Source organism: Lissotriton helveticus, chromosome 1_2 (assembly GCF_964261635.1).
Source record: "Lissotriton helveticus chromosome 1_2, aLisHel1.1, whole genome shotgun sequence".
Classification (NCBI taxonomy): Eukaryota; Metazoa; Chordata; class Amphibia; order Caudata; family Salamandridae; genus Lissotriton; species Lissotriton helveticus.
The window spans coordinates 412,037,257-412,062,209 of record NC_136058.1 but is presented as its reverse complement, the minus strand read 5'-3'; the positions used below and the strand labels follow the sequence as shown (position 1 = coordinate 412,062,209).

The 24,953-nt window shown below is 44.9% G+C and overlaps 1 protein-coding gene across 1 annotated transcript; it reads left to right on the top strand.

The window, feature by feature from the left end:
* The first annotated feature begins 2,174 nt into the window (after positions 1-2,174).
* LOC144806799 (uncharacterized) lies at positions 2,175-23,074 on the top strand. The gene is made up of 4 exons (XM_078673002.1): positions 2,175-2,213; positions 18,241-18,312; positions 18,967-19,020; positions 19,449-23,074. The coding sequence occupies exon 4, from the start codon at positions 20,562-20,564 to the stop codon at positions 22,134-22,136; it is 1,575 nt and encodes a 524-aa protein (XP_078529128.1). The 5' UTR covers positions 2,175-2,213; positions 18,241-18,312; positions 18,967-19,020; positions 19,449-20,561; the 3' UTR covers positions 22,137-23,074.
* The last annotated feature ends 1,879 nt before the right edge of the window (positions 23,075-24,953 follow it).

Here is a 24,953-nt window from a genome sequence, read left to right as displayed (position 1 = left end):
AGAGTTGCCTGGCTACGGCCTTCGTAGTGGCGGAGGTGGAAATTTTGCACCATTGGTCATCCACCACGTTACCGTCTCATAGTACATGGCTCTCTGACAGGCACGACATGGCCACTTACACAAGATATATTTGTTAACTCATTGACCAACGGTGGAAGTTTGAAGAGGTTTGGGGTTCCTTCCTACATGGGTAGCTGTAGACGCTGACACCAATCAGCCTGGTTTCATTCTCTGTACCTGGCTCATGACAAATTCCGTGGTGGGAGTTGGCTTTTTTGGGGGCGACCATGGGGCCTGGCACCCTGACTTTTCTTCCTGTTCCCATGTCCCTTCCCCCTGTGTTCCCCCTCGTCCTCCTTCCCTGATCATCTGCGGGATCTTCTGGGCCACATCACCTCTATCTGTAGGGGTTATTTTATTTATTGTTTTTCCTGTTATCAATGTCTTCTCACAAGTTCTAGTTTACACAGTATCTTGGACTCTGCTGAATCGATAATCTTTCATACGTGTTATATGCTGATTGTATATCAAAGATCAGTAAAGAATTGAGATATTAAAAAAAGACCTCTCATGTTTTTCAAATGAATTAGAATACTGATGACCTCACAGGGAGTGGTGTCACTTAACCTTTGGCTTTGACAATGTCAAAGGAAGAGACATTACTGAATTTATAGACATGATGAGAACACATGTAAAGCGATAACATTAACTAACATTCATAACATTCAATTTAACATTCTACTGAACTGTGTGCAGTACTACTCAAGGTGAAATACGAGAAGTTTTTGCCAATAAAATATGGGACAGAGGGTCTCTCTGTGCCAAATAGTCATGTGTGAATTTCTAGTTAATCTCCATAGTTTGGAAGAATGGACCACGTTTGTGTGAGACTTCAGACCGACCTCCAAATGTGTGAGTGTCACTCGTGATGAGTGAGGCTTGAGGGCACTGATGTATGCACGTCCAAACTAATGTTGCTGTCGAGGCATTCAAGACTGCTTGAATGACAATGCTACAAAGAGTTGACGCACTCACTAATCAGCGGTGTATTGATGACGAGTGTACTATGATGTAGGGGCCTATGTGAAGGAGTAGAATATTTTAGAGTAGTGAAATGCCCCTCCCCTGTTCTTTAGACCAGTAACACCCACTCATTTTTATGATACAATGTAAACTGTGTGAGAAATTTCTGGTTCATACTTGGTTGCCCTATCTTAGGAATTAATTGTTTCAAAGATATATTGCTTTATTTTTGTCAGTGAATCTTTGTTGAGAGAGGATGGTGGTTACTGTAAACAAAAAAACAAAGACTGGAAGAGATCGCTATCTTAATATTTTAGGAGACAGTGTGCTCTTAAACCAGAAACTCAAAACCTAATTAGAACCTACAATTCAGTCTTGTTCGAGGATATAAAACCATATTAAATATAAGGAATAAGCCACAGACTCAGGAAAATTAGAAATAAGCTCCTTTAATTGTCGCTTTGACCTATGCCTCATTGTCACTGATCTGGTGTCTTAAACTCCATGGTATTTTCCTGTTTACTTTGCTATCTAGGACGTTGTGGATTTGAACAACTGCAAATAAATTATTTAAAAGAATAAATAAGCTGCCCAGTTTAATTGGAAAACTGACTGATATTCTGATATATTCATTAAAATACAGATATTTTCATTGAATTACAGACTGTCACTTCCAGTTGTCACCTCTCTTTAAATACTCTTAAGTCCTTAACATCAGTGTTTGGGAGATGTTCATCTGAAGTGAAGCTATAAATACTTTTTTACAGCAGCAAAGTGTGAGGCCCTGCACTTGAACTGTCTGACCCTTAAAAACATTCACGTTTATGATACCTGAAATCCCAGGTCTTTACAGGTATAAGTGCTTGTTTATGTGAAATGTATTCACTGCTGGAGCCTGGAGGCGGCAGTTCCGTCAGCGGCCACCAGAGGGCGATCCTCGCCTGCTGATGAAACCACTGAGCTGCACATTGGATGAAATGAAGGGTTTCCTCTTCCAGGTCAGCGGCGGCAGAGACAGCACCAGCAGCGGTACTGACATCACTTCCGGCCTCTCCGCGTGTACTGCAGAGGGGGAAGGAGCCCTGTCTGTCTGTGTTAGCAGTTACCTTCATCTTCAGACCCCAGATCTGCCCCCCCCCCCCCCCCCCCCCCCCAGGAGGAGGAGAGAGCCCGGACAGGTTTCTGCTCAGGTAGGAGAGCTGCCAACTCACTTGGCTGCAATTTATGAATCTGTGGATCAGATTCCCCCCCCCCCCCCCGCATTCATGGTGATGTCAGGAGAGCTCAGCTCTTCCTTCTGCTGAGGCTGAGTGGGGTGCGGAGGAGGTGAGGCCTGTCCAGGGGTGCAGAGGAGGTGAGGCCTGTCCAGGGGTGCAGAGGAGGTGAGTCCTGTCAAGGGGTGCAGAGGAGGAGAGGCCTGTCCAGGGGTGCAGAGGGGGAGAGGCCTGCCCAGGGGTGCAGAGGAGGTGAGGCCTGTCCAGGGGTGCAGAGGAGGAGAGGCCTGTCCAGGGGTGCAGAGAAGGTGAGGCCTGTCCAGGGGTGCAGGAGGTGAGGCCTGTCCAGGGGTGCAGAGATGTTGAGGCCTGTCCAGGGGTGCAGAGGAGGTGAGTCCTGTCAAGGGGTGCAGAGGAGGTGAGTCCTGTCAAGGGGTGCAGAGGAGGAGAGGCCTGTCCAGGGGTGCAGAGGAGGTGAGTCCTGTCAAGGGGTGCAGAGGAGGAGAGGCCTGTCCAGGGGTGCAGAGGAGGCGAGGCCTGTCCAGGGGTGCAGAGGAGGTGAGTCCTGTCAAGGGGTGCAGAGGAGGTGAGGCCTGTCCAGAGGAGAGGCAGAGGAGGAGAGGCCTGTCCAGGAGTGCAAAGGAGAAGAGGCCTGCCCAGGCATGCAGAGGAGGTGAGGCCTGTCCAGGGGTGCAGAGGAGGTGAGGCCTGTCCAGGGGTGCAGAGGAGGTGAGTCCTGTCAAGGGGTGCAGAGGAGGAGAGGCCTGTCCAGGGGTGCAGAGGGGGAGAGGCCTGTCCAGGGGTGCAGAGATGTTGAGGCCTGTCCAGGGGTGCAGAGGAGGTGAGTCCTGTCGGGGTGCAGAGGAGGTGAGTCCTGTCAAGGGGTGCAGAGGAGGTGAGTCCTGTCAAGGGGTGCAGAGGAGGAGAGGCCTGTCCAGGGGTGCAGAGGAGGTGAGGCCTGTCCAGGGGTGCAGAGGAGGTGAGTCCTGTCAAGGGGTGCAGAGGAGGAGAGGCCTTTCCAGGGGTGCATAGAAAATAAGGCCTGTCCAGGGGTGCAGAGGAGGAGAGGCCTGTCCAGGGGTGCAGAGGAGGTGAGGCCTGTCCAGGGGTGTAGAGGAGGTGAGGCCTGTCCAGGGGTGCAGAGGAGGAGAGGCCTGTCCAGGGGTGCAGAGGAGGTGAGGCCGGTCCAAGGGTGCAGAGGAGGTGAGGCCTGTCCAGGGGTGCAGAGATGTTGAGGCCTGTCCAGGGATGTAGAGGAGGTGAGGCCGGTCCCAGGGGGTGGGCAGAGGAGGTGAGGCCTGTCCAGGGGTGCAGAGGAGGTGAGGCCTGTCCAGGGGTGCAGAGATGTTGAGGCCTGTCCAGGGGTGCAGAGTAGGAGAGGCCTTTCTAGCAGTGGAGAGTAGGAGAGGTCTGTGCAGGAGTGCAGAGGAGGTGTGGCCTGTCAAGGGGTGCAGAGGAGGTGAGGCCTGTCCAGAGGAGAGGCAGAGGAGGAGAGGCCTGTCCAGGAGTGCAGAGGAGAAGAGGCCTGCCCAGGCATGCAGAGGAGGGGAGGCCTGTCCAGGGGTGCAGAGGAGGTGAGGCCTGTCCAGGGGTGCAGAGGAGGTGAGTCCTGTCAAGGGGTGCAGAGGAGGAGAGGCCTGTCCAGGGGTGCAGAGGGGGAGAGGCCTGTCCAGGAGTACAGAGGAAGAGAGGCCTGTCCAGGGGGAGCAGAGGAGGTGAGGCCTGTCCAGGGGTGCATAGAAGATAAGGCCTGTCTAGGGGTGCAGAAGAGGTAAGGCCTGTCCAGGGGTGCAGAGGAGGAGAGGCCTGTCCAGGGGTGCAGAGTAGGAAAGGCCTTTCTAGCAGTGCAGAGTAGGAGAGGTCTGTCCAGGGGTGCAGAGGAGGAGAGGCCTGTCCAAGGGGTGCAGAGGAGGTGAGGCCTGTCCAGGGGTGCAGAGGAGGTGAGGCCTGTCCAGAGGAGAGGCAGAGGATGAGAGGCCTGTCCAGGAGTGCAGAGAAAAAGAGGCCTGTCCAGGGGTGCAGAGGAGGTGAGGCCTGTCCAGGAGTGCAGAGGAGAAGAGGCCTGTCCAGGGGTGCAGAGGAGGTGAGGCCTGTCCAGGAGTGCAGAGGAGAAGAGGCCTGTCCAGGGGTGCAGAGGAGGTGAGGCCTGTCCAGGGGTGCAGAGGAGGTGACGCCTGTCCAGGGGTCAGTGGAGGTGAGGCCTGTTCAGGGATGCAGAGGAGGTGAGGACTGTGTCCAGGGGTGCAGAGGGGGAGAGGCCTGTCAAGGGGTGCAGATGAGGTGAGGCCTGTCCAGGAGTACAGAGGAGGTGAGGCCTGTCCATGGGTGCAGAGGAGGTGAGGCTTGTCCAGGTGGGCAGAGGAGGTGAGGCATGTCCAGGGGTGCAGAGGAAGTGTGGCCTGTCTAGCGGTACAGAGGGGGGAGGCCTGTCCAGGGGTGCAAAGGAGGTGAGGCCTGTCCAGGAGTGCAGAGGAGAAGAGGCCTGTCCAGGGGTGCAGAGGAGGTGAGGCCTGTCCAGGGGAGCAGAGGAGGTGAGGCCTGTCCAGGAGTGCAGAGAAAAAGAGGCCTGTCCAGGGGTGCAGAGGAGGTGAGGCCTGTCCAGGAGTGCAGAGGAGAAGAGGCCTGTCCAGGGGTGCAGAGGAGGTGAGGCCTGTCCAGGGGAGCAGAGGAGGTGAGGCCTGTCCAGGAGTGCAGAGGAGAAGAGGCCTGTCCAGGGGAGCAGAGGAGGTGAGGCCTGTCCAGGGGTGCAGAGGAGGTGAGGCAGGTCCAGGGGTGCAGAGGAGGTGAGGCCTGTCCAGGGGAGCAGAGGAGGTGAGGCCTGTCCAGGGGTGCAGAGGAGGTGAGGCAGGTCCAGGGGTGCAGAGGAGGTGAGGCCTGTCCAGGGGTGCAGAGGAGGTGACGCCTGTCCAGGGGTCAGTGGAGGTGAGGCCTGTTCAGGGATGCAGAGGAGGTGAGGACTGTGTCCAGGGGTGCAGAGGGGGAGAGGCCTGTCAAGGGGTGCAGATGAGGTGAGGCCTGTCCAGGAGTACAGAGGAGGTGAGGCCTGTCCATGGGTGCAGAGGAGGTGAGGCTTGTCCAGGTGGGCAGAGGAGGTGAGGCATGTCCAGGGGTGCAGAGGAAGTGTGGCCTGTCTAGCGGTACAGAGGGGGGAGGCCTGTCCAGGGGTGCAGAGGAGGTGAGGCCTGTCAAGTGGTGCAGAGGAGGTGAGGCCTGTCAAGTGGTGCAGAGGAGGTGAGGTCTGTGCAGGGGAGCAGAGGAGGTGAGGCCTGTCCAGGGGTGCAGAGGAGGAGAGGCCTGTCCAGGGGTGCAGAGGAGGTGAGGCCTGTCCAGTGGTACAGAGGAGGAGAGGCCTGTCCAGGGGTGCAGAGGAGGAGAGGCCTGTCCAGGGGTGCAGAGGAGGTGAGGCCTGTCCAGGGGAGCAGAGGAGGTGAGGCCTGTCCAGGGGTGCAGAGGAGGTGAGGCCTGTCCAGTGGTACAGAGGAGGAGAGGCCTGTCCAGGGGTGCAGAGGAGGAGAGGCCTGTCCAGGGGTGCAGAGGAGGAGAGTCCTGTCCTGGGATGCAGAGGAGGTGAGGCCTGTCCAGGGGTGCAGAGGAGGTGAGGCCTGTCCAGGGGTGCAGAGGAGGTGCGGCCTGTCCAGGGATGCAGAGGAGGTGAGGCCTGTCCAGGGGTGCAGGTGAGGCGAGGCCTGTCCAGGGGTGCAGAGGAGGTGATGCCTGTCCAGGGGTGCAGAGGAGGAGAGGCCTGTCCAGGGGTCAGAGGAGAGGCCTGTCCAGGGGTACAGAGGAGGAGAGGCCTGTCCAGGGGTGCAGAGGAGGTGAGGCCTGTCCAGGGGAGCAGAGGAGGTGAGGCCTGTCCAGGGGTGCAGATGAGGTGAGGCCTGTCCTGTGTTTGGGTGGTTCATAGAAGGTGGGGCCTATCCAGGAGGGATGCAGTGGAGATGAGACCTGTTCGTCCAGGCTGGGTGATCGAGAGCTGAGTTTAAGTTTGTTAATTCTTGTCCCAAGAGATTTGTGGAATGAGTGTAAGTTGTTTGTAAACCGGCCAATTGAAGAGCCACAGAGTGAAGCGCCTCAAAATATTTTATTATATATTACAAGAGATTAATGCAGATTTACAGACAATATTGCAAAGTCGAAGACCGGGTAAAGGAGGACGCATCATTTAGCGTTGCATCCAGAGGTTAGTGCACATATCCAGCAAAATGTGAGGGGCTGCAGACCAACATTCTGGATGTAACCAAAGTACTCTAGTGACAATTCTTTTACTAAGAAGAAGAAGATCAAAACTGGGAACCCAAACCAGGCCTGACAATTTTGACGAACCAGCTCCCTGCCTCTTTTGTAGCTGGGGGGTGATATAGCAACACCACAGCAAAACCAGCCCCCAGTGACCAATATGTTTCCCAGCACCTAACAATCGGTCCCCACTGTTCCAGCTTCCCGGGGAAACACTGGAAGCCCGTTACGGCCAGTGCCGCCCCGCTTAGGGTATAGGTTTTACTAACAGTGACAATTTAAATACCTCAAACACTAATAATGTGCAGACTAAGACATGATCTGTGCGATGTTTGCAGGAACCTGGGAAACTGGAACATGAATCAGATGGCACCGAATGGGATGTCTGAGTCAATGGTCCCAGCCCAACTGGCCTCTGTGCCGAGCATGCAGAATCAAAGGCAGGTATATTGGAACATGCCTTCAGTCCAGATAGTCCCACAGCCCAATGCAGATTAGAACGCCAAATTCTCAACAAATTCAGGATTTCAACAAAATCCTTTAGTGATTAATAAGGATTTTCCACAACTTGCATCTACACTAGGAGTTTCTACTGGACTGAATCAGACACAATGACTGTGCCTGAGACGGGAGAAGGATTGCATGCTTGGTGACGTCCTAGAGGTCACCCAGAGTGGCCCTTTTGTAGAAGAAGTAAATTGGAATCCAGCATCACTTTTAATCATTAAATGTGCTACACGTTCCATAGTCAGACTGACAGGAGCTCCCAACCCACCCCTCTTGGGAAAGGAGTCCAAGTTGTAGGCATTTCTAATAAACAACTAATAAGCTGTCAGCAAATGTTCCTGTACAAATTGGGTCAATGATGAATGGCCACAAACTTAAACTGTGATTAAGATCCAGTTATTATGTTAGGGAATAACCTTGTAAAATGACTTGCGGCTTTTTGGGAAAGAGTCACAATTAATTATTCATTTTGTTACTTGTGGTTTATTAAATTACATTTTATTGTGCCATGTTTTCATGAACATTAATTGATTGCTGTCATTTTTACCTCATCATGAACCATGTCAATAATGTGTTCTCTCTGTCTAAAAACTTAAGAACTTTTCCTTGATTTCCAATTAAGCAGATTCTATGTCAGTTTGCTATTTGATATTATAAAAAAACTTTTTCTTATTTCTTGGCACACATTTGTTGTTGTGGTCTGTCTATTGACTTTACAGTTAGAGTTAGTTCTGATTCTGGCTTTTGATATACTTTAGAGGTTCCCTTTATGTGATTCTCCTGCAAATATTATGATAATTATTTCTCTGACTGAGTAACCTTGTTTATGCCTTCAGTAATTATTTGAAACCTTTAATATAGCTTTGAAGCTTGTTGTAGCTCTAAAGGCAAGGGCCTTTACCAAGGGAGCGGTCCTTTAATGGGCAGTATTGCCTGCTATGGCTGACTATAAGGTCATGGGGCAAACAAAATACAAATTCCCTTTTCAAGTAGTCTGGAGAAAAAGACTTGTGTCTCTGGGGAGTCACAGAAAAGTGCTGTGGGTGAGCCAACCACTATATTAAGGTTATAGAGGGATCGACAAATTTACAACTATTTCAATATACCTTAGTACACATCATTTTCTCTAGAATAGATAAGATTATAAGCACTCTAATGTGAATTGTGTAAAAAATTATTTTTATTTATCTCTGTTCAACACCACAACTGCATACATTTATTCATAAAAATATGTTAAAAACAATTCATAAAACATTATACACTTGCAAAAATAACGATTTTTTTAATTTTTTTTTCAGAAACAACAAAATTTATCACACAAACAGATTGTCGACGCGGCGTTTCGGTGATATTGTGTCGTCACCTTCTTCAGGACAGTGTGTAAGTTAAAATCACTATAAATTTAAAAACACAGAAAAATCATATGTTAACATTCAATGTATTGAGTCAGTGGCAGAACAGGGTTAGACTATAATCTTCCTAAGTTGGGACGCTATACGTTCTCAATCCTAAATTTATTTCATTTAGTCTCAACAGTACAAACATTAACACTTTGTATATTATAGATATTTAAGCAGATTCTTTCACAAAAACTCAGTGATTATATGGTCGCTTTATTTGGAAAACAAGCCTATGCAATATTTGTGAATCCCTCAACCTTCGTTTGGTCTCACCCTTTCACTTGCATCCTTTCGTGCTCGTTATTACCAAACAAGTATTTGGGGGATACCTATTTAACTTAAGATATCTCCTAGTGAACACAGTCATATGGATGTTATGGCTATTGCTTTAATTTATAGTATGTTCACTTAAACCATACCTTCAATTAGGTTGTTACTGGGTCTGACGCTTTTTTCTAGGGCATTGGCGATCTGTGACCTTTTCTGGATTATCTTCGTTTCTGTAGAATGATTGATAAATATAGGCCAGGTCATTTGATTCCCATAGAGTACTCTATCTGGTTAATCTCTGTGTGCCTTATTGGTTATTTCTTTACCTTGCTATAGTAAGTTTGTTCATAGATGGAGTGGGTCAGTATTGGTATTCTTCTGCTCCTCCGTTGATATGTGAACTCATAGTGCCTACCTATCAGAAGACACCATGTATTAGTCATTATTCTTGCTTTTTCATAATACCTTGTTTACATCCTAAATTAAATGCCTATTTTTTATTTAGTTCCCTGCAATATGGGATATACAGAATAAGTACCTGCGATTCTTTTCAGGCGGGTCTTATGCAGAGGACGGTCTTTCTTTACTACGCCCAGTAGTGCCGGTAGAATTTTAATTTCTGGTCTTTAAGAAAAACCAAGAAACAAAGTTGGAAGTTTTACTCTGGCTATTAAGCGGGGCTTTTTATCTCTTGTTTCCCTATTTGCAGGTCAATTGTTCTCACCTGGAAGTATCTCTTTTAAAACCAAGGAAGCTCGCTCTTGTTTTGTGGCGAAAATTCTCTTTGAACCACAGGAGGGATTCTTTTCTCTCTGCAAAAATTGAAAGGATAGCGGTTTTGGTAGTATTTACGGGTCAATTCTATTTATTCCTTAGCGGAACACTATTTGGGACTTAGTTCTTATCTCGGGAATTTTACTTACTTGAATTAGTTTTCCTCCGCGATTTCCGGGCGTCTACCGTGACCGTCTTGCTGAAAGGGTTTGATCTGCACTGGCTGGTCTCGTTCTTATATACGCTTCACAATGGGTCAATTTGGATCAAATCATTACACCTGTGATTATTTTGGAGACAGGCTCTATTCTTTCGTCCGTTACAGCGGCCATCTTTGTATTCCTTTTTAATCCTCATCATGCCCTTTAATCGGTTTTTATTTCGGGTTTGTTTCCACTTTCATTCCCGCTTTGGACGTGAAGCGCAATGTTTATCAACGTTATATAATACACCACAGTGGGTTTAAACTAAATTATCACCTCCCGCTTAGATGGATACACTTGTTCGCGGAAAAAGGATATTCCTTAGGTTGAAAGTGGCGGCCATCTTAAAGATGTTAAAAATGTCATTACTACTTCGGGTTTGCTACCGCTTTTGTTCTTACTATTACAGTGAAGTCCCTTTGTTTATCAATGGTCCTTCTCGTCTAGTTTGCCACAGTAAGATTACTATAATTATCACCTATTCGTATTGTTCTGTAGTTTTAATAACAGAAAACGGTATTCCTTTAGTAGAATATGGCGGCCATCTTTAAGGGTGTTCAAGTCTATCGATTTCTACTCAGTATTAGTATTATTGAGACTGCGGGTCCCTGTTCTACTTGAAGGATATTTCCTTTGTTAATTTCCTTCAGACCTTGTTATTTATTTGGGCTATATTTATCGTATCTTTAGCTCTTAAGTCATATGTTGGTTGAGGGAACTTACTTAGGGCGCCAGTCTAAGGATGCCAATATGTTTATTCTTATCAAAAAATCGGATCATAGGGAACAGATTTATTTAAAACATATCTCTCGCCCTTATTATAGCCTATTCCAATTTATTTCAAGTTTAAGCCACACCACACATTTTTTGCCCATTTCATGGTTTAGAGAATCCTGTCCCATTCCTCCTTGCTGTTCAATCCATTTCTAAAGGTATTAAATTTGGACATATAGTATTGTTCTCTTTTTCTTCTTTTCATGTCCATATCACCTCCTCTGTTATTTAGTTTAACTACTTCAATGATGCACCATCTAAGGTCCTCTACACTATGTTTCATGGTTTCCCAATGTTCAGCCAAAGGGGCATTGGCCCGTTTGGATCTGATGGCGGATTTGTGCTCATTAAGCCGCACTCTTATTTCTCTGGAGGTTTCGCCAATATATGCTTTTTGGCAGGGGCACTGAATCATATATATTACGTTTGTAGTCCTGCAGTTCACTAGTTCAGTTTGTTGGTGATTAACTCCGTTGTATGTCATTTTAGGTCCCTTTAGAATCTGGCTGCAGTTTTTACATGAACCACAAGGAAAATTTCCCACTGGGGTCCTTCCATCAATGGTTCTTACCTTATTTCTTTTTTGATCATCTGGGTATGTATGGACCAAACAATTTTTAATTGTTTTGTTCCTGCGGAATGCATAAATAGGTTTAGGAAGGGGTGCGCCATTCTCATTTTGGAGTAGGTTCCAGTTCCTGTTTATGAGGTTCTTAATTTTGTTGCTTATATTGGAAAAATTTGTAACGCACACTAGTTGTTCTTTTTGTCGGGATTCTCTTTTTGGTTCAAACATACTTTTAATTCTTCTAATGATGTACTTTCCCTTAGTTTTTCTATAATTAGTGTGGCATATGCCACACTAATTATAGAAAAACAAGAAACAAGAAATAGACGAAATGGAGAAAAAACTAAGGGAAAGTACATCATTAGAAGATGCCAAGAATAAATTAGATGAAATCCAGGGAGACCTAGATGGATACAGAGATTATCTAACAAATAAAAAAAGTAATAAATTTAGAAAAGACTTAGAAAGGTACAGACCCGAAACAACTTACCCTTATCTCCAGAAAGACTATTACGAAAAACAGAGAGAGGAGTTGCAACCGAAGCAAACGTGGCAAACAAATAGAAGAAATGGCCCCAGGAGAGGGGTCAGTTTCTCTGAAAGCTCCTATATGAGCACAGACTCTGAAACAGAAGCTAATCCTGAAAACTCAGCTCCAAGGGACAACAGCCATAGTAATGCCAACAAACCAAATAGAGAGAGTCTTCCTTTTTTAGACAAACGCAAAACCAACCAAAATACGAACCCAAGAGGCAGAGCGAGAGGGAGGAATTACTACCCCCAGAACCAAGGGCAAGCACGTCCATATATGAAGACGCGCAGCCAAAAAACTTGGGACTAGACCCTAAAACAGCAGTCATAAACTTATCCAGCAGAATTTTAAACGCTGATGAAATACGGCTGCTGGAAAAAGGTCTAGGATATGCCATCGCTGAACCAGTAGACACATTTAATCTTCAGCGGGATATAAAAAGCTTTTTTAGAAAAATCAGGTTGAATAAATTCTTCGAAGGGAAGGAAAAACCCCCTAGTAACAATAAGTCAGGTCTGAGGCCAAAATCTAAATGAATGCCCACCGGCTCCATGGTCAGTAAGGAGGTAGACATTTTTGAAAAAGTAATCGAGAAAGGACTAGAAGATCTTTTAAAACAGAAATCTTGGGTAAAATACAACCTCACCAAAGAAGAGAAAAATGCATTAGGATCCTTACAAGAATGTAAAGAAATTACAATAAAACCTGGTGACAAAGGTGGCAGTATTGTCATCATGGACACTCACAAGTATGAAACGAAAATGCAGGAAATTCTAAAAAACCCTATGCACTATGCAACCTCTAATAAGCAAGAGTGGATCGATTTGAAAATAACTATACTAAATAGACTAAACTATGCTCTAGAAGATGGAGTGATAAATCAAGAGGAATTCAATTTCCTAAAAAACGAGACTCCAGTAATACCTGCAATATATGGACTCCCCAAGGTTCATAAAAACCCTGTGGATCCACCAATGAGACCTATAGTGTCCAGTCTCAACTCATTAACAGAACCCTTGAGCCAATACGTGGACAAGTTCATTCAACCCTTAGTAACCCAGCAGAAAGCCTATATTAAGGACACCACAGACATAATTAGTAAAATCGAAAATAAACCCTACAATATGGACAGTGAATGGCTAGTGACTCTAGACATAGAGTCACTATACACTAACATCCCCCAGCAGGATACAAAAATAATGATGGAGAACATTCTGAAAGGGGAAGAAGAAGACCTTTCTGAACATGCACAATTCATAGTAGATTGTATAGATATCATTCTAACAAACAAAATTTTTTTTTTTAAGGAAGATCTTTTTAAACAGATAAAGGGCACCAGCATGGGCGCAACCTGCGCACCGAGCTTAGCTTGCCTTTATGTATCAACTTTCGAGGAAAAACATGTATTTAATGAGATGTCCCCCTTTTTTGAGAACATCAAGACCTGGTATCGTTTTATTGACGACGTGTTCTTCATATGGTCAGGTAGTGAAGATGAACTAAAGGAATTCATCGAATGGATAAATCTTGGAGACAAGAATTTAAAATTCACCTCCACATATAGCAACCAAAGCTGTAATTTTCTTGACCTAAAAATTAAACATACGGAAGGTTTTCTAAAAGTAGAACTCTATAGTAAGCCCACTGACCGTAATACAATGTTACATTACGGCAGCTATCACCCGTCGACTCAAAAAAATAACATACCATTCGGCCAGTTCCTAAGGGTGAAAAGAAACTGTACGGACAAAAAAGAGTTTGAAAAACATGCCCGAAATCTGACCAATAAGTTTTTGGAAAGAGGCTATCCAAAAAAAAATGGTCAAGCAAGCATACAAAAGAGCTAAATATTTCAATAGAGAGAGTATGTTTGAACCAAAAAGAGAATCCCGACAAAAAGAACAACTAGTGTGCGTTACAAATTTTTCCAATATAAGCAACAAAATTAAGAACCTCATACACAGGAACTGGAACCTACTCCAAAATGAGAATGGCGCACCCCTTCCTAAACCTATTTATGCATTCCGCAGGAACAAAACAATTAAAAATTGTTTGGTCCATACATACCCAGATGATCAAAAAAGAAATAAGGTAAGAACCATTGATGGAAGGACCCCAGTGGGAAATTTTCCTTGTGGTTCATGTAAAAACTGCAGCCAGATTCTAAAGGGACCTAAAATGACATACAACGGAGTTAATCACCAACAAAATGAACTAGTGAACTGCAGGACTACAAACGTAATATATATGATTCAGTGCCCCTGCCAAAAAGCATATATTGGCGAAACCTCCAGAGAAATAAGAGTGCGGCTTAATGAGCACAAATCCGCCATCAGATCCAAACGGGCCAATGCCCCTTTGGCTGAACATTGGGAAACCATGAAACATAGTGTAGAGGACCTTAGATGGTGCATCATTGAAGTAGTTAAACTAAATAACAGAGGAGGTGATATGGACATGAAAAGAAGAAAAAGAGAACAATACTATATGTCCAAATTTAATACCTTTAGAAATGGATTGAACAGCAAGGAGGAATGGGACAGGATTCTCTAAACCATGAAATGGGCAAAAAATGTGTGGTGTGGCTTAAACTTGAAATAAATTGGAATAGGCTATAATAAGGGCGAGAGATATGTTTTAAATAAATCTGTTCCCTATGATCTGATTTTTTGCTAAGAATAAACATATTGGCATCCTTAGACTGGCGCCCTAAGTAAGTTCCCTCAACCAACATATGACTTAAGAGCTAAAGATACGATAAATATAGCCCAAATAAATAACAAGGTCTGAAGGAAATTAACAAAGGAAATATCCTTCAAGTAGAACAGGGACCCGCAGTCTCAATAATACTAATACTGAGTAGAAATCGATAGACTTGAACACCCTTAAAGATGGCCGCCATATTCTACTAAAGGAATACCGTTTTCTGTTATTAAAACTACAGAACAATACGAATAGGTGATAATTATAGTAATCTTACTGTGGCAAACTAGACGAGAAGGACCATTGATAAACAAAGGGACTTCACTGTAATAGTAAGAACAAAAGCGGTAGCAAACCCGAAGTAGTAATGACATTTTTAACATCTTTAAGATGGCCGCCACTTTCAACCTAAGGAATATCCTTTTTCCGCGTACAAGTGTATCCATCTAAGCGGGAGGTGATAATTTAGTTTAAACCCACTGTGGTGTATTATATAACGTTGATAAACATTGCGCTTCACGTCCAAAGCGGGAATGAAAGTGGAAACAAACCCGAAATAAAAACCGATTAAAGGGCATGATGAGGATTAAAAAGGAATACAAAGATGGCCGCTGTAACGGACGAAAGAATAGAGCCTGTCTCCAAAATAATCACAGGTGTAATGATTTGATCCAAATTGACCCATTGTGAAGCGTATATAAGAACGAGACCAGCCAGTGCAGATCAAACCCTTTCAGCAAGACGGTCACGGTAGACGCCCGGAAATCGCGCAGGAAAACTAATTCAAGTAAGTAAAATTCCCGAGATAAGAACTAAGGGGCAGATTTATGAAGCCCTTGCGCCACGTTTACGCCGCTGTTGCGTCACGCAAGGCGGCGTAAACGTGGCGCATCCCTACGAACGATTTACAACGTGACGCATCTAGGCAGATGCGTCACGTTGTAAAGCCCTGCGCCGCATGTGGGCGTTCCGGCGCAGGGTGGGCGTTCCGGGGCAGGTGCGCCTCGCAAAAGTGGCTGAGTGAAATCTATGAGATTTCACTCAGTCACTTTCTACGTCACTTCCTTACGCCTGCTTGAAGCAGGCGTAAGGGTGACGCACAATGCATAGTATAGGTGGCTCCTGTGCATTGCAGGAGTCATGTCGCACTTGCGACATGACTCCTGCAATGCGCCGCCCGTACGTCGAGAGATGCGTCACGCATCCTCACTTCCTTGCACCATGGTGCGCCGCATCATAAATGCGGCGCACCATGGGTGGCGTAGCAGTGGCGCACCGTGGCGCATGTTAACTGGCGCATCCCTGGGGATGCGCCAGTTAACATAAATCTGCCCCGAAGTCCCAAATAGTGTTCCGCTAAGGAATAAATAGAATTGACCCGTAAATACTACCAAAACCGCTATCCTTTCAATTTTTGCAGAGAGAAAAGAATCCCTCCTGTGGTTCAAAGAGAATTTTCGCCACAAAACAAGAGCGAGCTTCCTTGGTTTTAAAAGAGATCCTTCCAGGTGAGAACAATTGACCTGCAAATAGGGAAACAAGAGATAAAAAGCCCCGCTTAATAGCCAGAGTAAAACTTCCAACTTTGTTTCTTGGTTTTTCTTAAAGACCAGAAATTAAAATTCTACCGGCACTACTGGGCGTAGTAAAGAAAGACCGTCCTCTGCATAAGACCCGCCTGAAAAGAATCGCAGGTACTTATTCTGTATATCCCATATTGCAGGGAACTAAATAAAAAATAGGCATTTAATTTAGGATGTAAACAAGGTATTATGAAAAAGCAAGAATAATGACTAATACATGGTGTCTTCTGATAGGTAGGCACTATGAGTTCACATATCAACGGAGGAGCAGAAGAATACCAATACTGACCCACTCCATCTATGAACAAACTTACTATAGCAAGGTAAAGAAATAACCAATAAGGCACACAGAGATTAACCAGATAGAGTACTCTATGGGAATCAAATGACCTGGCCTATATTTATCAATCATTCTACAGAAACGAAGATAATCCAGAAAAGGTCACAGATCGCCAATGCCCTAGAAAAAAGCGTCAGACCCAGTAACAACCTAATTGAAGGTATGGTTTAAGTGAACATACTATAAATTAAAGCAATAGCCATAACATCCATATGACTGTGTTCACTAGGAGATATCTTAAGTTAAATAGGTATCCCACAAAAACTTGTTCGGTAATAACGAGCACGAAAGGATGCAAGTGAAAGGGTGAGACCAAACGAAGGTTGAGGTTTTCACAAATATTGCATAGGCTTGTTTTCCAAATAAAGCGACCATATAATCACTGAGTTTTTGTGAAAGAATCTGCTTAAATATCTATAATATACAAAGTGTTAATGTTTGTACTGTTGAGACTAAATGAAATAAATTTAGGATTGAGAACGTATAGCGTCCCAACTTAGGAAGATTATAGTCTAACCCTGTTCTGCCACTGACTCAATACATTGAATGTTAACATATGATTTTTCTGTGTTTTTAAATTTATAGTGATTTTAACTTACACACTGTCCTGAAGAAGGTGACGACACAATATCACCGAAACGCCGCGTCGACAATCTGTTTGTGTGATAAATTTTGTGGTTTCTGAAAAAAAAAATTTTTTAAATTTGTATTTTTGCAAGTGTATAATGTTTTATGAATTGTTTTTAACATATTTTTATGAATAAATGTATGCAGTTGTGGTGTTGAACAGAGATAAATAAAAATAATTTTTTACACAATTCACATTAGAGTGCTTATAATCTTATCTATTCTAGAGAAAATGATGTGTACTAAGGTATATTGAAATAGTTGTAAATTTGTCGATCCCTCTATAACCTTAATATAGTGGTTGGCTCACCCACAACACTTTTCTGTGACTCCCCAGAGACACAAGTCTTTTTCTCCAGACTACTTGAAAAGGGAATTTGTATTTTGTTTGCCCTATATTCAACCCCTTCCCTTTTCACAAAGGGTTTCTCCTTCTTAATTGGAAGTGACTATAAGGTCATTACACTGTTTGCCCCAATGAGGCAGAATGTGTTAATTAATAAAACAAAAGTGTCCCAGAGACCGAGGGGATTGAAACACCTCTGATACCCACAGTGGTTAATTGTTGAACATTCACAGCAATAGCTGTGAAAGGAGGCTGAAGTCGGCCGCTGGTTCTCCCTGGGCTCGGCTAAACTGCTTTTCATCATTCAGGTGAGTCGGGAGATGTAGGAGATGAGCAGGACCCCCCCTCCTTCCGAGATGCAAGTGGCACTGCGAGCTATGGGAGGAGGAAGGGGGGTCTCCTCTGTGCCCTGCTGCAGGCTCTATCCTTTGCTTTCTCCTGCCCAATCCATGTATTTTGGAGAGGCAGAGGCTGTGTATTAGGACATTGTAATGTTGTGAGCAGCAGGCCTATATCAGGTTGTATAGGCTGCTGCTGCTCCGTTGTCTTCAATGGAGATCTCAACATTTCAATGTTCCAAGCTTTGTCTCGTGAAGGATTTATTTATGCTGACCCCCCGCATCATCCCTTCAGATAAGTTATTGATAAAAAGCACCAACACATTGATGCTGTGTTGCTTCCATTGCTCAGCGTTCAAACTCTGCATCAGCTTGAACTTGAATTGCAGTTGCTCCAAGAGCATGGTTTGTATAAATCTAAGAGTCTGGTTGACTGATTTATGAACGGTGGGCAGAATTATGTATGAGGACATTAACATACCTGTGCAAACCAGATTGTTTTGATTTGCAAGTTTCATGGTCTGTAAATGGAAAGATGGGGGTTATGAATAAGTGGACTGGATTGTTAGGGTTTGTTCTCTGAGACTGTGGGTGCACTCCATATTCACAGAGACCTTTTCCAGCAAGGGATCATGGTTCTTGGTGATACAAAGAAGTATTTATTCATACCCATATTTGCTTCACAATGGCCTCCAGAGAACAAGAGATTCTTTTGTTTTGTAAGTTCAGGACGGTTATTTGTAAAATGTGATGAAGTGTGATAGTCGTCTGACGCAAAACTATTTCTTTACTTCCTTTCAAGGTATTCTGGGATGACCCGGCAGTGCAGCGTGGCTGCGACCCTCGGAGGAACAAAATATAACATAACTGTCAGGTAAGGATTCCTATACCTCTAAGTTTCCTTTTCCCCTGTTTCTTCTTTCTCTATTCCCTTTCTTGATCTCTGTTTTTTTGTCTCTTCACTTCAACATTTGACTCCCACTGTGCACTATTCTTGTTGTTATCAAACTTCTGATAATAATATAATGGAGCCACATTCCTCCTGGAACATGTTGGGGGGTGTAGTGCAGGTCCAGTTCCTTTTTAGTCAGTTTTTCCCAGCAGTACTTTAACTATGCTCACATTTGTCTCCTCCTCTACACCATGTGATACTATCCTCCCTCTGTCCGTTCTTTCAGCATCTTTCATCTCTGGATCTGACTTCCATCTCTTTACGTCCCGCTAAACTATCCTTTTCTGTCTTATCTACTACAAGCAAAAGACACAGTATATGTGTGTGGACACACATGCACACAAGGCTGGCTTTAGGGTGGTGCAACCGGTGGAGCCGCACCTGGTGCTGACCTTGTTGGCACTGTGTTTAGAAGTAACTTATGGGTTCACACGCATCTGCTGCACAGTTCCCTGTGCTGGAACATGTGGTGAGAGTGGAAGATAGCCTTTTTTCTCTTTCTTCTGTTTTGTGTTTTTCTTTTCTAGACCCTTTTTCGTTTCCTTTACTGTTGTGCTGTTTTTTTCTCTTTTTCAGGTGTTGCAGTGCCTGGGTCCTGTCGGAGGAGTGTGATGAGTTCTGGGCCACCAAGTAAGTCCTTTTCATCTGCACAATTTGAAATAGTGAATTCCACTGAGCTAAAGGGACACAGCGTCAGTCTACAGTGGCATTTAAAGCAGTGATTACAGCAAAGGCGAATTCGTTCGTTCAATAAAATGTCCCTTCCTAGATCACTAGTAAATTGATAGTGTTGGCTGCTTCTGAGAATATGTGTCACAATATATGTGCAACTTGTGTTTCTTTCTGAAATATTAATTACGTTTTCTCTCACATCCATGAGCTCCAGTAAACCGAAGCTCCCGATCTACACAGTGTCCCAGAGCTGTTTCACCACTATCAGAAATGCAACTCAACTGATTTCCTATCTTGTTTTTGTCAATACTTTCTTTGTGCAAAGTATAAGGTCCCAAATATTTTTTCTTAGTGTTCATTTACAATCTCTGACTTCATTTCTACAGGTAATAGAAGCATGAACAGAAAAAAGAAGGTTTACATTTAGAGAAACACAACAAAAAGGATTATTTCAAGGAAAGTTAAAACATTCTTGAGCACTAGAGAAGAAACACATTCTATGTGCCAGGAATGGTGAGGATGTTGGAGCGGAAGAAACTGGTGAATGTGAAAGTTGTCAAATCCCTAAAGTAAAAGGATCATCAATGTTTACCAAGTGTCAGTAACTGAGATTAAGGAGAACATTGACCGCAATTGCTCGACAAGCAGTGCACTTGAGAAAACTCAGTTCTGTAAATTCTGTTTGATGGTTTATGAGAAATGCTTTGGAGACGCAAACCCTCCCCAACAGATCAGTATCCGTAGACGTGTTGTGATGTGACAGAACCGTCATAAAAGACTAATATCCTCGGTTTACAAGCCCAAGCTTTTGTCTCTGTCTCCTGAAGATGAGAGAGAAAAGGTTGTTTAAAAGAAAGTCATTGTAAATACGCTTTCTCAGATGTCGTTACAGCAAAGATGCTGGATTATCATTTCCAATACAGGAAGATTTTCCCCCACCAACTCTGTCTCTTGGGTCGATCCGAGTAGTTTTAAAGGGTCCTGTAACTTCCAAAGTCGATCATGTACCTGTCTTAGCCACTGAGCAAAAAAGCATATACTGGCACAACAAGTATAAAAGGGGCCAGTGTTACGCTATTGATAATTCATAAACCACCCTGGCATGCCCTAATCATCTGTCATTACTTGTATGAACAAACATACCTAACAGGCAAACACTAAACCCCAAGGACCTTATCAGTGCTTTTAAAACTCTTAATTCAAATGTGATAAACTAGAATCACTAAATGAGACTAATTAAACTTGAGAGAATTCACCCGGGATTAACTTGGAGAAAATGAATCCATGAGAGGTCTCTTAATCAACACAAGGGGCTCCTCAGTGAAAGTTTATAAGACAAGAGAGATCGGTGCCTTTAAAGGTAGGAAAATGATCTCCAGGTAAAAACTATCATTAGTTAAATACAAATGTGAAGAAGAGCATCTGAAATGTATTTTAGAATGTAATGCTGAGTTGTAACATAAACAAGTACACAATCAGAAATCAGATTCAGTCTTAAAATGACATGTATCCAGGAACAAGCCCAACTTGGAGAAACACACAACTTGAATAAGAGCAATGACTGTGGGAACAGCTTTAGTTATCAATCCCACCTCACTAAACATGAGAAAACTAGCGCTGGACAAAAACCCCATCAGTGTCCCGAATGCCAGAAACACCTCAATCACAAATCCAATCTCACTTTACATGAAAGAACCCACACTGGGCAAAAACCTTATCAGTGCTCTGAGTGCCGGAAAAGCTTCAGTCAGAAATCCACCCTTACTGTGCATGAAAGAACCCACACTGGACAGAAACCGTATCAGTGTTCTGAATGCCACAAAGGTTTCTATCACAAATGGGGTTTAACTCAACATGAGAGAATCCATACTGGGCTCAAACCCTATCAGTGCTCTGAATGCCAGAAAACCTTCAGTCAGAAAATAACTCTCACTTACCATGAGAGAACTCACACTGGGCAAAAACCTTATCAGTGCTCTGAATGCTGTAAAAGCTTCAGTCATAAATCCAGCCTTACTGTACATGAAAGGACCCACACTGGACAAAAACCTTATCAGTGCTCTGAGTGCCGGAAAGGATTCAGTCACAGATCCAGTTTAATTGAACACGAGAGAACTCACACTGGACAAAAACCTTATCAGTGCTCTGAGTGCCGGAAAAGCTTCAGTCAGAAATCCACCCTTACTGTGCATGAAAGAACCCACACTGGACAGAAACCGTATCAGTGTTCTGAATGCCACAAAGGTTTCTATCACAAATGCGGTTTAACTCAACATGAGAGAATCCATACTGGGCTCAACCCCTATCAGTGCTCTGAATGCCAGAAAAGCTTCAGTCGGAAAATAACTCTCACTTACCATGAGAGAACTCACACTGGGCAAAAACCTTATCAGTGCTCTGAATGCTGTAAAAGCTTCAGTCATAAATCCAGCCTTACTGTACATAAAAGGACCCACACTGGACAAAAACCTTACCAGTGCTCTGAATGCAGGGAAAGCTTCAGTCATAAATCTGGTCTCACTCGTCATGAAAGAACTCACACTGGACTAAAACCGTATCAGTGCTCTGAATGCCAGAAAAGGTTCAGTCAGAAATCCAACCTTACTGAGCATGAAAGAACCCACACTGGGCATAAACGGTATCAGTGCTTTGAATGCCAGAAAAGCTTTAGTCGGAAAATAACTCTCACTCACCATGAGAGTACTCACACTGGACAAAAACCTTATCAGTGCTCTGAATGCTGTAAAAGTTTCAGTAATAAATCCAGCCTTACTGTACATGAAAGGACCCACACTGGACAAAAACCTTACCAGTGCTCTGAGTGCCGGAAAGGATTCAGTCAGAGATCCAGTTTAATTGAACATGAGAGAACTCACACTGGACAAAAACCTTACCAGTGCTCTGAGTGCCGGAAAAGCTTCAGTCAGAAATCCAACCTTACTGTGCATGAAAGAACCCACACTGGGCAGAAACCGTATCAGTGTTCTGAATGCCAAAAAGGTTCCTATCACAAATCCGGTTTAACTCAACATGAGAGAATCCATACTGGGCTCAAACTCCTATCAGTGCTCTGAATGCCAGAAAAGCTTCAGTCGGAAAATAACTCTCACTTACCATGAGAGAACTCACACTGGGCAAAAACCTTATTAGTGCTCTGAATGCTGTAAAAGCTTCAGTCAGAAATCCAACCTTACTGTGCATGAACGAAACCACACTGGGCATAAACGGTATCAGTGTTCTGAATGCCACAAAAGCTTCAGATTGAAAACAACTCTCACTAGACATGAGAGAACTCACACTGGGGATAAACCTTATTAGCTCTTTGAATGCTGGAAAAGTTTCAGTCGGAAATCTGGTCTCACTCAACCTGCGAGAACTTACCTAGAAAAAACCTCATCATTGTTCTAAATGCCAGGGAAGAGTCTGCTGGAGATTCAGTTTCATTCAACAAGAGAGAACCCACAATGATAAAAAAGGAAATGACTCGTGCTCTCAATGTGACAAAAACTTTAGTTGTAAATGTAACCTTTCTACATAAGAGAGACAATGTGGGAAAATAAAAGGTGCTCACTGTAAACCCGGAGGAGGAGCACCAGACCCTGTCGCTTTATGAGTGGTCCATTCTGGATATCTGGAATGCTCATTTTTAGCCGGATGGGTGGTTTATTAATGCCTAATGCAATGGTTATTCCGGCCTAATGAAATGTTGGCTTTGCCTGACGTGATGTTTGTTCTCTTGCCTAATGAGATGTTCACCCTGCTTAAGGAAATGTTTGACCTTCAATGACATGTTTTACTCCTGCTCAGGGAAGTGTTTTCTACTCCTGCCTAATGCCGCATTTCCGGAATGCCTACAGTTACCTGATGCAATAGATATTACAGAGTAATGAAATGTGTAATCCTTTATTGAAATGGTTATGGTGATATGGTACAGTGAATATTGAATTGCTCCCCTCACCCCCCTCTGATGAAATGCTTTGCCGAGACATTGATGCTTTGATTATTGATTACCCTGAACCTTGAACTTAGATAAAACTTATTGATTTTTACTCAAACCTCACTGGTGTGGTGTCAGTTCTTGTGTGCGTTTCCTGTCTCAGTGGATGTGTGTGCTGTATGGTCACTTTACACCTAAGCTTTCGGGTGCCTACCTGCTCGTGCCAGGCTATCCCCCGTGGAACAGGTGACCCTAGTTCCTACATTTGGTGGCGAGGGGTGGGATCAGGACCTGTGGCTATACTGCACCCTCCAGTGAGACAGAGTCTTCCGCAATTAGACTAGACACCTATTGCATATGCAGGCCTAATCAATTGACCCCCACTGTCTAACCTGAGTGTGTAGAGTCCTGTTTTGACCCAATACTGTTACCTACGTCCTAGTGATTTTCCCTTTGTTTATCTGGGTCCCACCTGTGAAAATGGAGTTCCAGCTAGCCGACCTAGAAGAGTATACAGTGGTGCAGCTAAGGGAATTTTGTCAGGGGATGGGGGTGCCTGTTGGGCGGAGAGCCGCAAAGGAGGAGTTCTGTACAGCCTTGAGGGCATGGGTAAGGACCCACCCAGAGGGGAGAGGGGATGGGGAACAGGAGGGGCAGGTCACACAAGGGGAGGCGGGTGCTCCAGGAGAACTAGACCTACTAAACATAGATGTGACTGAAAATGTGTTGCCAGGAAGATGTTCCAGGGCAGGCAGTAGTGGGTCTTGAAGGAGTACGTCGTCACAGGAATATGAGGACAGGAGGGAGGAGAGGCAATTGAAATGGGAGTTTGCTAAGCTAAAACACGAGAGGGAGAAAGAAAGGGAAGATAAAAAGTACGCAATGGAAGAAAAGAAGCTGGCGCACGAGCTTCAGCTTAAGGAGTTGGAGCTGCGAGCCTTGCAATTAAGCACGCCAGGAAGTCCCAATGGTGGCAGCGTACCAGGGGCTCAACATGAGCCTAAGTTTTGGTTACCCAAAGAGGTGATAGCGAGTTACACTCAGGGGGATGACATCGCCAAGTGGTTGGAGGCGTATGAGGTGGCCTTGACAGCCCATGGGGTACCTGAGAGCTACTGGGGAGGTGGCCTGTACAGATACATACCCCCCAATGTCAGGGACACCCTCCTGTACCTAGAGAAGGCAGACCAGTTCAGGTATCCCCCCATGAAGGAGGCGCTACTTAAAAAGTTTGGCCTCAACCCCGAAAGGTATCGCCAGAAGTTCCGTGGCAGCCATAAGCTGTCCACACAGAATTGGGTAGACCTTTTTTATGCCCGTAAGGCTATGGATGGTTGGGTGCGTGGCAGCGAGGTGCATAATTATGAGGGCTTGTACAACTTATTTCTGAGAGAGCACCTCTTGGATAAATGTTTTCTGGAGCTGCGCCAACATCTGGTGGACTGCAAGCTGACTGATCCCCGTGAGCTTGCGGAGGAGGCGGATACTTGGGTTAGCACCCGGGTGTCTCACAAGGGCCCTGGGGAGATGGCCCGAAAGGCTGACAGGGTTTCCCCCAGAAGAAAGAGGAGGGAGATAAAAAGAAGGAGTTCTCACGAGGCCTACAAAACAGACAGTTTGGGAGAAGAGTAGGTACCCCACCTCAGTCCAGTTCCCCATAATCCACTTACCATGACAAGAGTCAGCAGCCAAGAATTGTCCGTTGCTACGAATGCGGGGAGGTTGGACACTACAAGGGGGATCCCCAGTGTCACAAGAGACCCCCAGTCCCCACAGGAGGCAAGAGTCCCTGGGTGGCTAGTGTAGCGCTTGGGATGGAGCTGCCCTAGGTAGGAAAGGGGAGTGGACAGGCCTGACCCTGGTTTCACTCGGGGACAGAGAGATGGTCCCAGTGACGCCCTTATCATCGAACACTGCTAAGTACCAGTAGAGGGTGAAGGTTAACGGGGAGGAG